The 17,362-nt window shown below is 41.2% G+C and overlaps 2 protein-coding genes across 4 annotated transcripts in view; one reads left to right on the top strand and one right to left on the bottom strand.

The window, feature by feature from the left end:
- Positions 1 to 17,362, bottom strand: part of LOC309630376 (uncharacterized protein) — a gene marked incomplete at its 5' end in the record, with an annotated part of 1,321,579 nt that overhangs the window by 1,151,943 nt on the left and 152,274 nt on the right. The window lies entirely within an intron of this gene.
- On the top strand, positions 564 to 17,362 carry RGS13 (regulator of G protein signaling 13). The gene is made up of 4 exons (XM_082395842.1): positions 564 to 1,710; positions 4,946 to 5,007; positions 16,567 to 16,733; positions 17,166 to 17,362. The coding sequence occupies exons 1-4, from the start codon at positions 1,625 to 1,627 to the stop codon at positions 17,349 to 17,351; spliced, it is 501 nt and encodes a 166-aa protein (XP_082251968.1). The 5' UTR covers positions 564 to 1,624; the 3' UTR covers positions 17,352 to 17,362.

Genomic DNA, 17,362 nt, shown 5'->3' with positions numbered 1-17,362 from the left:
TATGAAAACTGCCCATGTTTATTTACCTTGAGGCTGAATTTCTTCTACCTGAACTTGTTTCCTTTCCTTCTCCCACCGGGTAGAGTCAATACATCAACAAGTTCGGATAGTTCCTCCGCTAAAACATCTGAAATCTATCCCCTTCCCACCACTGCTACTGCCACCTTCCTCACCGAAGCTTGTAACATCCCTCACCTGGGCTCCTGCAGTCACCTCCTAACTGGTCTCCCTCATTCCACCCCAGCCACCCTACAATCCATTCTACTACAAAACCAGTTTCAAATGCTAACACGTCTATTCCATATTTTGAAACCTTCAATGATTTTTCAGCTTCTTACTATGAAACTGATGGTGTGTAAGGCCTATCGTGCTTGACTTCTGCCTCTACCCTTATGGCTTCGCCTCCTGCCACGTTCTCGCTGCAGTGAACACTTTGGAGCCCTTCTCTCCGAGCTCTCTCCCTGCCATACTCTGGACTCATGTAGTGACCACATCCCTTTCATTTCCTCAATGAGGACTCGACCCATTGCCTACTCTGGACTCATGTAGTGACCACATCCCTTTCATTTCCTCAATGAGGACTCGACCCATTGCCTCCTGACCTGGGCCCAAGCTGCCTCTCTCCTTCACTCAGCACATTCCTGCACACCCTGTAGTTCTAGCTCAGCTACTGCTTTACCGGGATGCCTTCTCTAACCACCCCTGGGTCCGGTTAGGTTCTCCTCCCATGTGTACTCATGGGCCCCTGTACTTCCTGTTGCAAAGTCCCCACCACGTGAATATTCACTGCTTGTTAGTGAGGATGGGAAGAGGAAAGACAGGACCTATGTAGACCCCCGGCAGCCAGAACCTGGTACATAACAAGTGTTCAACAGATGTTTCCCATGAGCCAATAAAGACTGATATAAAACTCACTCCTTATCCTGAATAACTCATTGCAGATAAGTGTGAATATATATTTAGCAAAGTATTTCCGGCTCTCATTGTAAAGTGTGGATTTAATCGTTTTTAACAAATGTTTGAGTTTTTTTCTCAAAGTTTTGAGTTAAAAACCTTCTATGCCATACATTGTCGATAAAGCCTGGGCTGACTAACCTCTACCTGAATTTTAAAGTCAAAGTTACACTGACCAGAGTGGGGAAAGCCAGGTAAGCAACACTCCACTCAGAATTCGCCCTTAAAAAGGCTTATTTTTTTATTTGGCTGTTTACACTATTTTGTTTGGTTAATTACAAAGAAGCCAATTCTTGTTCAGTATATTGAGAGAGCTTTCTATAAATAAGAGTTATCCAAAGTGGGAAGACTTGGGAGTTGGTGAATTCATTGCTGGGAGTTCCTACGTGGAAAGATCTTTTTCAGAGAGCTGTATTTTTTGAAAGCTGTTATTAGAGAACAGGTGGGCCAGATGAGTTCTAAAATCACAACTCAAAGCACCTATATCCCTATAAAATATTTATGAGATGAGTCATTTTATTCTCTTCCCTCCTTCCCATCCCCACCAGTGGCTGTGTTCCATTAACTTCAAGAACCCATCCTTATTTCTGTATGATTTATAACTTTGTCTGTTCTTTAGAAGTTGACTCTAATATATAATCATTTTAAATCACTAGATTATACTAAGTATATGCTGCGTTTCTTTAGAAAAATGAGCAGGCGGAATTGTTGGATCTGTAAGATGTGCAGAGATGACTCTAAGAGGCCTCCTTCAAAGTAAGTAGCATGTAAATTCTATTACCATTATAATGTATATTTATCACATGATAAGTAGGTGTATGTTTATTCAACTGCTGTCTTAATATATTTTGCTCAGAAAGTAAAATTTGCATTTACACATGAGTAATTCCACTAGAAGGGCAATCATGCGTTACACTAAGGTTCCGTTTTCATTATTCATGGTTTACACTTGAGAATTCAGCAAGTTTAATGTTTTTAGAGAGTCTTTTATGAACAAATATTCTTAGGTTTTTTAAAAGTCTTATATTGTTAAAATTTTATATGTTAAAATGAGATTCTTTGATCCAAAATATTTACATGGTTCAAACCCTCTATCTACAAAGTGCCAGACCTTTATCCGTGGTTGCAAGAGGTGAGACTGGAGGGGTAAGCGAATGCTCACCAAGCTCCCAGGTCTCTTCTACATTTTGCCATAACTCAGAATGAAGCCATTGAGATGGGGCCAGTGGCTATACTAAAATGGAAAGCGGAATGCCTGAGGAGGGTAACAAACCGTTTGACTGGATTTGCTCACCTTGAAGAATCCCCAGGCCGAGGATCCCTGTTGGGTTAACCTGAGAGCCTGACCTCGTCTGCGTGGAGACTCAGTCGCGGCCACACATCCCTGCAACAGTCGGAGCTCCTGGTATGCAGGCTCCCGCCCTGAGGTTTCCAAATATCCAAAAACGCTAACCAGCTACTGTGTGTCTGGAGGATGCGGAGGCTCCAGTGGTGGGTGGGAGAGACAGGAAGACCCAAAGCTCAGCATTTCAACTGACCAGCTGAGGCTGCTGAATTGCCCAGGCCCGTGGGAGAAGGAAGGCGAGAAGGCTGGTTTGGGAAGAGCTTCCTTCTCTTCTGCTGATGATTCCCATAGAGCATCACATCAACGCTTGCCTTCCATCTACCTGCCCTGACACCCACCGTCAGGAACGGCGAAGGCCAAGTAAAGAGAATTCACATTCCTCACCAACCAGGAAATAACAGTCATTTGATAAGTGCTTTATGTTCCTGACCTAACTTAATTTTCGGGGTAACTTTCTGGATAATAAAACTGAAGCTTGGAGATTTTAAGTTAGACCAAAAGCTATTAAGTCCAGCACAGGAATCAGAACCCAGGACTGTCAGACTCCAAACACTCCTCGTTCCTCTCTCCGCAATGCTGCGATGTCTCAGAATGCTCCCGTATCTGTTTGGTACCTGCTCTCTCTCTCTGTCCAGAAGAAAGGAGGGGACGCAAAAGTGGAGTCTGTTATTAGAAACTCCAGGGGATGAGGGGACAAAGGTGTTTAGAATTACCCTAAGGGAAACCGGTAGCCACGGGACAGCATGAAACTGGTGAAATACTCAGAAAAAATTACAAGCAGAAATGGGATTAAACCAAAACTAAATTTTACTTCACAGCTTCACCCCCAACCATAATTAGCCCAATCACGATGCATCTCCATAAACTCATGACGCTTAGAGGCACAGGTACTCCCTTGCCAACAATCACCGACACCAAACTTTGAGCTAACCCAGGACAGTGACGGTATCTCCTCTCACACTGTAGCTTTTCTTCTTTCCTATATGACAGTTAGGTCTGCAGGACACCTTGCCAAGCACTTTTCGTTTCGCTGGACTGGAAAAGGTGATTTTAGGTTTCTGTTTTTAAAGTTCTAATACGAGAAAGGAACAACGAGTCTGACACGATTTCATGGAAATGTGTGCTGAAAGCAATCTCAACGGCAGTGCACTGTTAAGCCTCAGTGCTGAAGCAAACATTCCATCTAGAACTAGCAAGTACACCTGAACTTTCAGAAAACAAAGGATATTTGACCTTTTTAGGACTCCCAATATTTTTCTATGTCCCAGGTTACTTTTTAACCTCTTTAACTAATCTTCTTTCACTGTGTTAAGTACCTGCTAATGCAGATGGCTGTCCCCTCAACACTGAGTACTGAGCTAACTACACCAGGTGATAGCCAATGGGCAGTGCTTGCTTGTACCTATAGTGGCTTTTGATTAGATGCGGTTATTAAAAATAGGAAAAGTAAGAAAGTATCATAAACTGAATGGCAATGAACGCACTGAGTATCTTAAAGGAGGGAAAGAAAGTGATTCTGAAGAACAGTTGCTTACCAATTCACCTCAAAAAGCCCACCAAAATGAAAGAAATGAAGTCTCGAAGCCAGTATCTTCCACAGATATTTTCAAAATGGTAAATAGCCTTTTTCATACTGTTTAGGTCAAATGTAACTTGACATATTATTCACAGTGATAAAAACTAAAACCGTCAAGGTAAAAAAATATATAGCAAATAACTGACCAAGAAAATATTTATACATAATAAATACAAAGTTATGCATGCCAATAGGTTTTGTGGATAAACTCTAAGAGTCTAATAGATAAATGAGCAAACGCATTGCTGGTGGCAGCAGCATACAACGTGTAACCCTTTTAGAAGCATTGATTCTACTTCTGTTAATCTCTTAAGGAATTACCTTGACCGCTGGCATGGCAAGCCTCAATGACAGCTAGGTTTTATTTGTTTTTATTGGTGAAAAATTAGAAATGATCAAAACACTCATTGAGAATAATTATGTAAACTATGGAATGCCCCCTTGTAGAATACTTCATGGTCACTATAAATGATACTGACTCCCAGTGATTATAAATTTACAATTACTCATCTAGAGATAAAAGAATAAATATTTCCTTAATCAAAAAAGTAAATAAATAAATTTACAATTATAAATTATAACACTATAAACTGTGAAGACATAAAAGGCTTATTAAAAGGGTATATATAAACTTGTGTGTACATATACATGTATATACACACCCCACACACATATAAAGTATGCACACACACATATGCAGAGAATGATTACTTCTTGGTTAAAAGCACACAAACATGCATACAACCAAAAAACTAAAAAGAAATACATCAAAATATTAACAATGGTAATCTGGGCCACAGAGATTGTAAAACTCTGGTTCTTTATCTTTTTAAATTTATTTTATCAGATTTTCATGTTTTTTCTACTTTTATATTTTTATAATTCTAATCACTTAGAAAGTAAAAATAAAACGTAAAAGATCACTGGGAAATAAATTTCCATCCCAAACTACACACAAATAGAGTATAACTATATCTTGGCATTATTTTCAAGATAGCATATTTCTATTTAGTTCAGAAAAAGCTTGAGAATATTTTAGTGCAATGAGCACCTTTTGTTTCTTTTCAAAGCCTTACTTTGGAGGAAGCATTACAGTGGGCCCAGTCTTTTGAAAAGTTGATGGCTACGAAATGTGAGTATCATGTACATATCATTTTTTAATAACTAGTCAGTTTTATTCTTGGAGGAATATGAGGGAACTTGATGATGTATGCTTGCTGCTCTTCTCATAGCCTTCTAAACGGCAACTGCCAAAGTTAAAAAAAGAAACCTGAAAATAGTTTGCCATGTCAACCAGTATTATTTTCTTTGGTGTTAATTAAAGCAAGATTAGTCATTGTGAATATTTATTCTTCACAAGTATATGTGTAAAATCCCTTGGAAAATATGTTTAAGTAGTAACACATACTGAAATATACTGCCTTCCTGTAGCTTTCTAAAGTTATAATTTAAAAAAAACTAACAACTTCCTCTTCTTAGTGCCTTGAGAAGTAAGAATAAATTTGAGTTTTGATATTCTAAAAATCCTCAAAGTTTGCTTCTAACTTTATCAGTGTCTGATTTAAGTGGGACTTCATATAAGTCCATATTTAGTTATGTATGTGTCAGAATTCAGATGGTATAAATGGAAGATGATAGCAGTGGATGTGAGGAAGATAAAGTCAGAGGCTCAACACAAGACATACGAAGGAGCAGTCAACTGTGTCTGGGGTAGGAAATTGGTAGGCTGTAGGAAATGATAAACATCAGAATACAGGTACCGAGAAAAATTAGGGCACATTCAAAGAAAATTCCTGTTTGCTGAACTTGGTACTTCTTTCAAAATGCGGTTTGTTCCCCTCAAATGTCTGCTAATGATTTGCTCTAGACCTTTTTTAATTTGAGATTCCCTGTTAGCCTCTCTGTGAACGTTTAATCTGTTTACATCTATTGACTGTGGGAGGGGAGTTAGCTGTGATACCCAAGGTTTAAATTGGTAGGGGTGCCAGCAGTTATTCTGGGCAGGGTGCTTCCCGTCGCCCAAGGCTTGCCATGTTTCTGGGGTGCTGCCTGCTCTTCTCGACTCAAGGGCCCCACCCCCACCCCCCACACCCACCCCGGTTCAAAGACAGCTGTCGCCACCTGGCCTGGAGGGCCATGGCACAGGTGCGGACCCCTGGCTACTCCTACTGAAACACCTTAGCCAGCCGGCCTGGCTCTTATTCCACGGCACCCACAGTGCTGGGACACACAGCTCCAGGCTCTGTCACCACCTGAGGGCCCACCTCAGGTAGCAGCCCTTCCCAGTGGGCACTGAAGGCCACGCTTTCTTTCTCTGACGCCACCGTCCCCGCCTCTCACTTTTCAGGTGTACCTCATAGTTTGTGATCCGGTTTGCCAGCATGACTGCAAATTTTAAGATATGTATCCTTTTGGTCAATTTTAGGATATTGGTATAGGAGGAAGAGACTAAAGTGTATGCTCAGTTGGCTGTCCTGACTGATCCTCTGTTAATAATTCAGAGTTCGTCCCAACCCCCAGTAATCCATATTGTGCAGCACTGCCAGATTAATCTCCCTCTTGGAGTTTATTATTCTTCATCTGCAAAACGGCATAATATCATGTATCCTTTCAGCATCACTGTGCAGGTTAAATATACACCCCCTCGCTCAATGCCTGGTACAGAGGAGACACACAATGACTGAGAGTTATTTCTCTTAGAAATAAAGTGCTTGTCTTGAATAGCATTCCTTTTTCTCTGCTGCCCACCCAAAAGTCCAAAGTCTCCAACTTGGTTTGCAGGACTCTATACCTAACCCAACGCACTTTCTAACACTTACCTCCAGCTCTGTCCCTACACGTGACATGCCCTTCTGCCCCTGTGATGCCTGCTCTATCTTCTACATGCCCAACTCTCCTGGTCCAGGCTTTTGCCTCTCTGTCTCCTCTGCCCATCCTTAAAGGTAAAATTCAAGTCCCACTTTCTCCTCTTGGAAACCTCCTGGAAATATTTTTCTCTCTCTCTTCTATTTGATAGTATCATTATTTACTTTGCTTCTAATTATGGCAATTTTGTGTACTGGGTTTTTTTCCGCAGCTGCATTCTCACTAGATTGTAAATTCCCTGAGAGCACAGATCACTTCTCATCCACCTTTCATCTTACCTCCCAGAGGCCGAAATTGTGCTTTGTACCTAATGGGCATGCAGTAAATGTTCAATGAATAAATACAAGACAAATATTAGTAAGAAAAGATCAAAACGCCATTGTGTAAGAGTTTAGGTCAAAACTCTTATTGTGTAAGAGTTTCTGTGCCAATCCTGGCAGCCTCATAAACTGAGTGAATAAAGTTAATTACTCAGAAAAAATTTTCAAGTGGGATCTTGGCTAGAATTAGCAATTTAGAGATGTAGCATCATAAGAATAAGTAAAGTCTAAAGAAAAGATGAGGACAGGAAGACAGCATACTGCTCTTCACAAAAATCACCAAAAACAGGGTACTAATCTTACCAGAAAGTGAATTACTGTGAAATTCATGTAAAAATTCAACAATCATGTAATAAAAAGGTGATAAAACAAATCATTCTATGGGACATGCAATCAGAAAGATAAAACTAAGAATACAAACATTAAATGTGCCAGAGAATAGACTGCGTTTACATTAACCAAGCACAGGAGTAAAACTCATCCTCTAGCTAAGACACACAGATGCCTCCACACAAATTAAAAAACAATTTCTAAGAATATGTAGTTCAGAAACCCATATGGCAAAGATTCTCACAAAAGGCAAATTTTGAGCTGGGACTTAAATGACTCAGATTGTTGTAAAATGATAAAGAGTTCTGACTGTAAGTACTTTGCTTTCTGACTGAAAGCAAACAGGAAACGGTTTTAAAAGAAGGAAGTACAGTAAAGACAAATGAGTGCTTCTTTCAATGAAGAAATGTAGTGTGTAGTATTCCTCGGAATTTGGTGTGAAGACTGGTCTCATTAAAAAATCTCCACAATGAATTAAAGAGAAAGTACCCTGCAGAAGCTCCAAGTTTACAGATGATAGAAAGTCCTTCAAGTTTCCAAACATCCAAGATTTTAGGAAAAAAATTATTTTCAAATGGGCATAAGAGTAGTAATAACTTTTTTTTTTTAATTTTATTTTTGGCTGCATAGGGTCTTCGTTGCTGCGAGCGGGGGCTACTCTTTGTTGCGGTGTGCGGGCTTCTCATTGCGGCGGCTTCTCTTGTTGCAGAGCATGGGCTCTAGGCATGTGGGCTTCAGGAGTTGTGGCGTGTGGGCTCAGTAGTTGTGGCTCGCGGGCTCTAGGGCACAGGCTCAGTAGTTGTGGTGCACGGGCTTAGTTGCTCCACGGCATGTGGGATCTTCCCGGACCAGGGCTCGAACCCGTGTCCCCTGCATTGGCAGGCAGATTCTTAACCACTGCAATACCAGGGAAGACCAATGATCACCTAAAAGCTGAGGACTCTACAAACTGGAAAGGTCAAGACTAAAAAATAATTAAAATCAAAACTCTGATTAATCAACATTTTATTTTTGATTTTGATTAAAATATCAGAAAAGAATGCCAGAAAAGAATGCAGAAGGCTCATACATAAATAATATTTTTTGGCCAAATCTCAAAAGATGAGGATAGAGGTTTCCCACTAATATTCGAGTAAAGTATGCTTAATATAAATAAAAAAAGTTTAAAACGGCAACTAATGCCCTTGGATGAGTCATTCAATCCTTCCACGTGTCTGGCTGACCTTCCTGGCACTGGACAGTACATTGAAAGAGGCCTAGAGGGTCACTGTGCTCAGCTCGTGTGCACCCTCTAGAGGGAGGAGAGAGACAAACAGGAAAGCCAACTAATAGCTTAATTCATTCCACAACGTAATAAGTGCTTTGAAGAAAATAAAACCAGGTCGTATGACAAAGAAAGACAGGAGTAAGAGGGAAATTCAACGGGATGATTAGAGACAAACTGTCGGAAGGTGTAAAATTTGAGCTAAGAACTGAATGACGAGAAGCAGCCAGCCATACTGGGGTCTGGGGGCAGAGTGGCCCAAGCAGAGGAAAACCATGTTCAGAAGACCCTGAGATATGAATGAGGTTAGTGTCTTCAATTAACCGAAAGAAATTCAGCATAACAGGAGCACAGGGCCTTATAGGCCACATGAACGACCTTAAATGCAAAGTAACAAGCATTAATGTGCTTTGAGAAATACCCTCTGAGGATGGGGAAGGGCAAGGGAGGGGAGGAGATTAAGAGATACAAACTACTAGGTATAAGACACATAAGACCCAAGGATGTAATGTACAGTACAGGGAATACTGCCAATGTTTTATGATAACTTTATATGGAGTATGATCTATAAAATTATCAAATCACTATGTTGTATCCCTGACACTAATATTGTAAGTCAATAAAAGAAAAAATCAATAAAAGTACGCGCTAGTTCTCTTCTGAAGAAAAGAAGCAGAGAGACTAGTTAGAAGGCTATTTCAATAAACCAGTTAAGACTGGAACTCAGTAGGGAAGACAAAACCTGGAGTAATTAGCATATAGATGCTAATCGAAGCGGAGGCCCTATGAGCCCACTTAGAGGGACAGTTCAGAGGGAGGCGAGCAGAGATCCAGACGTGGAGCTTAGATGCACACCAATATTTCCATATCCAGAGAAGAGAAGGAGTCTGTGAAGGAGATGTTAAAGGAGCATCAAGTGAGTGAAGAATAACCAGGACAGCATATCATCACGGGAGGCAAAGAAGAGAGCGTTTCAGGAAGGGAGGTGTGCACTGTGTCTAAGGCTGCTGGGAAGTCAGGTAAGATGTGGAAGGAACAGCGACCATTAGGTGTGGCAACATGAAGTCAATTGTGCTGAGGTAAGAGCAGCCTTGGGGGCAAGGTGGAGATGGACTGGACAAGAGGAAGCAAGGCAGATGATACAGGGAATTATTTACATAAATTTTGCTGTGAAGTTCATTAGAGAAAAGCCCAGACGCTGGAAGGAAGCGTGAATGCAGTCCACGCTGGGCGTAAAGAGTCAGTAGTTGTTACTGGTTTTACTTGGGAAATAAAGCAGCATATTTGCAGACGATGGCAACCACTAGAGAGGAAGAAGCGGATGACACAGAAGAGAGTGGCGGCGACTTTAAGAGCAAAGGAGAAGTGCAAGGCAACAGGGAAAGCAAAATCAGGTGGGAGCCACAAATGAACTGTTTGGCCCACCCAAAAAGCAACTGGGATCCTTTCCTCTCAGGAGGAGAGTCAGAAAAGGGCAGGTACCAGCGGAGGTAGGTTGGTTGATTTGGTGGAGAGAAGGTGAGGGAATCTCCACCTAATCAAACCTGTGTTCTCAGCTAAGTTTGAAGCAGGGTCATCAGCAGCTGAGGAGAGGAAGAGTTGGTATTGTGAAAGGACGGGATAGGAAATAGTTTCTGGAGAGTTGGAGAGCCACGATATTAGGGGAGGATGGTAGGATGACAGGGTAATGCTGAGTGCCCATTTTAAAATTTGCAGTGATGATTTCAAGTGAGAAAGCACAATTGTGTATTCTTCCATGGCCTGTTGTGTGCACTCCGGCACAGACACAAGAGCAGACGTACAGTTAAGCCCTTCTGGATCGGCAAGGGTTCTGAATCCCAGAATTTGCATCAATCTTAATTTTGGCCAAAATCATCCTTAAGTGTACTGAACGCTTCCCTCCCTTTCTCAGTGATCACAATCACCGTGGACAGCCTTGGAAACGCCAGATGGGAAGTGTAGGATGATCGTAGTGCTGAAGGCACCGGGGCTGCTCCACACCACGGAGCAGCTGCATCACGGAAGACAGTGCACACTACAAGTCACTGAGGGATATTGTTGTCCCCTCCTCTGTGTTCCCTCGGCTCTCCTCATCTGTGAGATTCTGTGCTGCTCACTGGGGATTGGCAGCTCCCTACACCACCCTTTATTCTCAGCGCTGCTACCCACAGCTGTTGCCATGGTTCCCCTCGCCATCCCTCTTACTCCCCATGCTGCCATGCCTCACCTTTCCCGCTAGCACTTTCGTCTTCTTTAACTTCTCAGGCATGTCCTCACCTTGCAGGGAAAACAACAGAACAACAACAAACCTGGCCTTTTGTAGACCTCAATGTTCAGTTAGTACATTTTCTGTCTCGCTCTCAAGAAACCAAAAAGTAACAACTATAATCCTCTGGTCTTTGGTGCTTCCTGGATGCTGAATAATTAGAGCCTGCCTCTTTACTTTTCAAAACCTACAGAGAGTCTCTTTAAAATACAGAAGCACGAGGGATCCAAAAGCCTGGATTGACCAACATTTCTTTACTGGGTACCCGTTACCCGTCAGGCAGCACGTAGGTGTGGGGCATGCAAAGGTGAGTGACTGCAGTGCTCGTTCTCAAAGGGCTGGCAGGCGAGGGGAGAGTACGAGAAATAAATCAACACACGGAACAGACTGTGGTACAGAGGGAGATACAATGAGAAGGAAAATAAGTGTGGACTAGGTGCTGCTTGTCAACTGACAGGAAGCACTTATCTAACCTGCTGTGGGGACAGGGGCTTCGGAGAGATTTTCTTCAGAAACTGAGATACCAAACCTGAGTCTTAGATCAGGTTCTGAAGCCCGCCACACAGAAGGAACTGCATGTACAGCAGCATGGCAGTAACACACCACCTGGCCGGGAGGAGCAAGGCGCAAATCAGGACGGTGTTCAGGCATGACAGGATGAGGCTGGAGAGGCAGACAGTGCGGTATCCTCATGGGCCCTGCAGCCACTGCCGAGAGGTAGGGGTTTTACCATTAGAGCAATGGGAAAGGCTGAAGGCTATAAATAAAGGGCCATGGCCAGATTTTTGTTTTACAGAAGTTTCTCTAATAAGAGTGAAGAAAAGATTGAAAGCAGATCAGATGGATGAACTTAGGCTTTTTCAGATTAGATATTTTACAAATATTCCCCCCAAATCATAAACAAAAATAACATGTAAAAGTAAAACAGAAGATAATGCCATAAATAAAACAGATAGTGTCTTTAATATACAGAGAGACCTGGGAATTCAAGAAAACAGTAACAACGCAAAAGAAAAATGGACAAAAAATTTGAAATTCACAGAAAGAAAAGAAATGGTCTGGAATAAAGAAAAAATGTTTAAGCATTATAATATTTTTAAAACACAAATTTAAATAATTACAAGTCACTGGTTTTACCCAATCTGATTGGGAAGGAAGGAGTGTGTAGACATGTCAACACTGCTATTACTAATGAAAAACAATGAAATATTTCTGAAAGCAATTTTACAATAGGTATCAAGAGTCTCCAAAAATATTACATCATCAATCTAGTAATTCTACTCTTTTAATTCTAGGGAAATAATTAGGGATGCAAAGATTTATAAACCAAAATGGTCAATGTAGAATACATCATAACATATAAAGGGGTAATAATCTAAATATTCGATAATGGTAGCACGGCTAAATATAATACAGTGTAGTAGTCCTGCAATGGACTATTACATGACCTTTAAGAGTAAACAGGAGGGAAAAAAAAGAGTAAATAAGAGAAAGTGTTTGCTACACCATATTAAGTATGAAAGAGTGATACAAAATTGCTTTCATTGTATAATGCCAGTAAGGTAATTTGAGAGTGTGTCTGTATTTGTGAAGACAAATGAATACTGTTTAGGTAGAAAGTTAAACATGAACAAAGGACTGAAAGAGTGAAAGGAAATAATATCAAGTTGTTAACAAATTTCTGTATTTAAGTTGCTTTTATAATAATACAGCAAAGAGAAGTTAGGAGAAAAACCAGAAATGATTAATATCATACAAGCCAAACCAGAGAATTTCAATAAAACAGACTTATTTTAAAACTTCACACAGAGGCTGGTAGAATTATGGAATTCATTTTCCCCAGTGGTACATATTAAAAATAAAATGGATTTAACACAGTTTTAGACACTTTTCTGGTGGCAGACTGCCACACAGACCATTTTTAGGATTTAATGCATGCCATGAGCCTTGCTGCCTTGCAGAAAACAATCCTGGAATAGATGGGCCACCATTCTGACTCAGACAAGAGGAATGTCATGTTTCCTTTCTATTTACATCAAGATACCAGCATGTGTCACCTTGTGTGTCACAGAAATACTAATTTCAGTGACTAATTTGTAAGAACACACTAGGGAGTCCCAAAGGCACCACTCTCATTCTTCAAGGAAAAAGCGTACACTATGTGTGACATAAAGCTAGTTCTTCCATCTTCTCAGTTTAATGAGCAGTTCTCCTGTTTATCCCTATTACTCTGCTCAAGCAGAATCATGGTCTCTGGAGCGTTAGTGCTCAGAAAGGAGCATCATTTAAAACCTCAGAACGGGCCACACTGGGCTGCATCGCCTAATTTGGAAAAGGCTTTCCCACCTTGTAATCCCCTTGTTGTATGAGTCAACAGAAATTCTACAGTGAGCAATTCAGTTCTGACTTTAATAATTGCTCGGATTCCTGGAACACTTTCTTTTTCTTATAATTTATTTAATTAATTAATTAATTTTGGCTGCGTTGTGTCTTCCTTGCTATGCACGGGCTTTCTCTAGTTGCGGCGAGCGGGCGCTACTCTTCCTTGCGGTGCGCGGGCTTCTCATTGCGGTGGCTTCTCTTGTTGCGGAGCACGGGCTCTAGGCGCGGGGGCTTCAGTAGTTGTGGCACGTGGGCTCAATAGCTATGGCTCGCGGGCTCTAGAGCGCAGACTCAGTAGTTGTGGCACACGGGCTTAGTTGCTCTGCAGCATGTGGGATCATCCCAGACCAGGGCTCGAACCCGAATCCCCTGCATTGGCAGGCGGATTCTTAACCACTGCGCCACCAGGGAAGTCCCCCTGGAACACTTTTGTACAAATATTTTCAGCTGCTTAACTTACATAAAAATTAGCCTAATGAAGATAAAATTCTATAAAACATACCAGTCATGTGAGCTACTTGTTCTCCACACCAGAGTCCTATCAGTAATATCAGACAAGTTCAAGTGGTCCAGGTCAGCTTTCACTAGGATATGATACAGTAATACGTGGTACTAAAATCTCACTAATCTATAAGAGAGGTGCATTTCTTGTTCATGCTACACAATGACTGGGTCAACTATAGCTCTGTTGCAGGTCTTTATTCTGGCCTTCAGACTACAGGAGCAGCTCTTCCGGAATGTGTCCTTCTCACGTAATTTTTTTGGAGGGGTGGGGAGCAATGGCAGAACCCCCTGATAGTCCTCCTGAAGCCTTCTGCCTGACCTGCACATGACACTGTGCATGGGTGTCATTGGCTGACACAAGTCCAATGAGCAAGGCTGAAATAAGTGGGACATGAAAGTACAATCCTCCTCCAAGAAGGGCAGGAATAACTGAGAACAATACCACCGTCTACCACATTGGGTATCTATATAAAAATATATGTGGCAACACACGGATGGGTTCATCAGCAGAGGACTTGGGAATGTTAAGAACTGTTGAACCATTCGGCCAGCCCCAAAAGACTCTTCCTCCACTCAATCAGGAGGGAAGTTAAAGAAGGCAGATATAGATGCAGGCAGCTTCTAGAATAAGAATCCCTAAACATTTTACTATACAGTTAAGCTAAACATAAATATAAACACAAATTCGTAATACTATAACATGTAATCTAACACTGGTTTCCAAATTATCCCCCAACCTGCTCCCTACCCCATCCGCTTAACCCATGCAAGCAGCCTGGTGGCTAAGTCTCATTCCAGGATCTGTAGATTTCATCTGGTAGCTTGTTTCTTTTCCTATTCCATAACTCATTTATTTTAGGAGCCTTATTTTCTGTTCCTAATGAAGCACTCAGTCAAAATTTCTCTAAGTACAAAGTATAAAAAATTGCTTTTTATTTTCTTAAATAGGATTCTAGTTCTTTCAATACACACTGCAAATTATTGGCTTCCAGCTTCACTTGTTACGCCAGAAATGGCTTTCTGTTTTGATTTGTTTTGTTTTTTGGTTTGCCTACCCATTCAGCTGTTTCTCTAATAGGAATACCAATTGCTACATCTGTATTCTCTGACCCCAGCTTTCTGTGTCTGTGATGAGGTGAGGCAGATCTTAAAGTTAATTGCTGTGAAAACAAACTTCTTGTTTTAAGTGTAAGGTAAAATATATTCCCCCATTGGGTAGAAATACCAAATCCATATCCTTTCCTTGTTACATTTTTACACAAGCCCTACCCACATCTAGCCTGTCCTCTCAATTCAAACAATGCTTCTTTTGAACCCTCTCCCACCCAATGTCGTGAAGGCTACACTTGCTCCCATGATACTAATGAACCAAGCTCTAATTTTGTGTCTTCCTAGGATAGCACATTTCTTGCAGATCGCCAGCTTTCTCCAACCCTAATACCTCCTTAGAAGGTGTTATTAGAATCTGCCTCTGTTTGAGTTTTTCTCTTGAATACAAAATACCTTAATTGTTGTCTTTATTTTTGTATCAGTGCTGACAGAGCAGTAGAAGCCAAGGAGTCAAGGAGCCTGGCTTTCTGGTGCTAGGAAACTCATTAGATCCAATCTCTAATGTGAAGACCTAGGAAAATATGATTTTACTCACCATTGCTATTCCCTCTGATTACTATTATTTCTTGTAACAGTTAACAATACTAAGATATTGTCAGTCAAAGTCCTATGTTTCATCACGTGTTCAATGCACCTACATACACATTTCTGTCACTATCATTGGAAAGTTACATTGTCTCATCATTTAGCAATTCAATTTCTCAGATATGCCAAGAGACTTCGTAGTCACCAAAAGAAGTTTAATATTTTTCTCAGAGGGTTCATCTTGAATCTTGAGAATACTTGATCCCCCCAAAGATTCTGATTAATGTGTCAGATGTGTGAAAACTCACTTAACCCTCTTCTTCAAACACTGGTGCCCACAAATTAGTGGCTCAATCGGGGAACTTCCTCCCACACGTTTGCCCCTATCTTCCCACTTCAGCAAAGACCAGAGCTGAGGATGACCGTCTCTGGCATCAAGCGTCACTTAATGGTTGTTCTGCACATCCTCACGGTCCCGTCCTGGATTTTGAGGCAGTTTCCAACACCGTGTCCGAATTCCATTCCCTGCCTCGTCCTTCATTTCTGGTGTGAACCATAAACCATGGATATGAAGTTGAATTGTTCATTACCCATGTTCTCCTGCTCTAATTGCATACGAGAAACACCCCGGGCTATACAGCCTGATCAGTTTATCACTTCTACATGGTCTGGACATTTTCCTTTCAACCCTGACCTGCCTGTTTAGATTCTAAACCTTGCTCTTACCCTCCAGTTTGTATTGAGGTTTTAGATTTTTCATGTCAGTTTCATGATCAGAGCTCTCTCCCACTGAGGCCATTTAAGTCCTGTTTCTGGGTCCTTGTGACCTATTCCATCCTAGACCCAGCCACACTAGTGGGCATTTTGCTCTGAGTAACACGGAATAAAGGAATGAAGGAATGATCCCACCACTAACTGGCACTTTCAAAACATGCTTCAGATGCACAGATGTAACTGAGATGTGGGGTGTGTGTGTGTGTGTGTGTGTTTCATTATATAATACTCACTTGTTAAATAATTTGGGAGCTCTGATTCAGATGTTAGTTTTAAACTGCATTACATATTGTTCAGATTTTTTTAGGATGCTGACCCAGGAACATAAACTGATTTCTCCTCTACTTTTAGATGGTCCGGTAGTCTATGCAGCATACTTAAAAACGGAGCACAGTGATGAAAATATTAAATTCTGGATGGCGTGTGAAACCTATAAGAAAGTTGCCTCACAGAGGAGCAGAACTTCTAGGGCCAAGAAGCTTTATAGGACTTACATCCAGCCACAGTCCCCTAGAGAGGTAACCACACCTGACAATGCCGGCAACCGGAAATCATACACCCCAGGAAAGCGTTAGTGTCTGTCAAGCACACGTATGTGCCAGCACTTTACATCCAGTACCTCCTATAGTGCTATGTAGTCAGTATTGTTAACCTTATTTTACAGATAAGAAACCTGAGAATCTGAGAAGTTAATTTAACTTCTTCAGTGTCACACAGCAGTTAAGTAGGAAAGTTAGGCCAGACTTTAAATCTGGGATGTTGAGTTGGATGTTTACTTTTTCAAAAGCAAGTGGCTTATCTCTTATCAGTCTTTTAAGATACCAATGAAACTGCAAACAAAATTACCCTATTCCACTGAAAAGGAGAGGAAGAAAAAAATTAAACCTTTCCATTCCATTTTCATCTTCAATTATGCCTACTTATGTTCTACATGTAATTTCACTTTTCAGATTAACATTGACAGTTCGACAAGAGAAACCATCATCAAGAATATTCAAGAACCCACTCAAACGTGTTTTGAAGAGGCTCAAAAAATAGTGCATATGCACATGGAAAGGGATTCCTATCCCAGGTTTCTAAAGTCAGAAATGTACCAGAAACTTCTGAAGACTATTCAACCCAACAACAATTTTTGACCACCACTCAA

Source organism: Balaenoptera borealis, assembly GCF_965194805.1.
Source record: "Balaenoptera borealis genome assembly, chromosome: 1".
NCBI lineage: Eukaryota > Metazoa > Chordata > Mammalia > Artiodactyla > Balaenopteridae > Balaenoptera > Balaenoptera borealis.
This window is presented reverse-complemented; position numbering and strand designations above follow the sequence as displayed.

What these genes read in the sequence shown, in the direction of transcription:
- RGS13 (XM_082395842.1), top strand. Translation starts at nt 1,625, where the DNA reads ATGCTGCGTTTCTTTAGAAAAATGAGCAGGCGGAATTGTTGGATCTGT. An exon ending in AAAGTTGATGGCTACGAAAT is followed by an intron (nt 5,008 to 16,566) that starts GTGAGTATCATG and finishes CTCTACTTTTAG; the next exon opens with ATGGTCCGGTAGTCTATGCA. An exon ending in AGCCACAGTCCCCTAGAGAG is followed by an intron (nt 16,734 to 17,165) that starts GTAACCACACCT and finishes TTCACTTTTCAG; the next exon opens with ATTAACATTGACAGTTCGAC.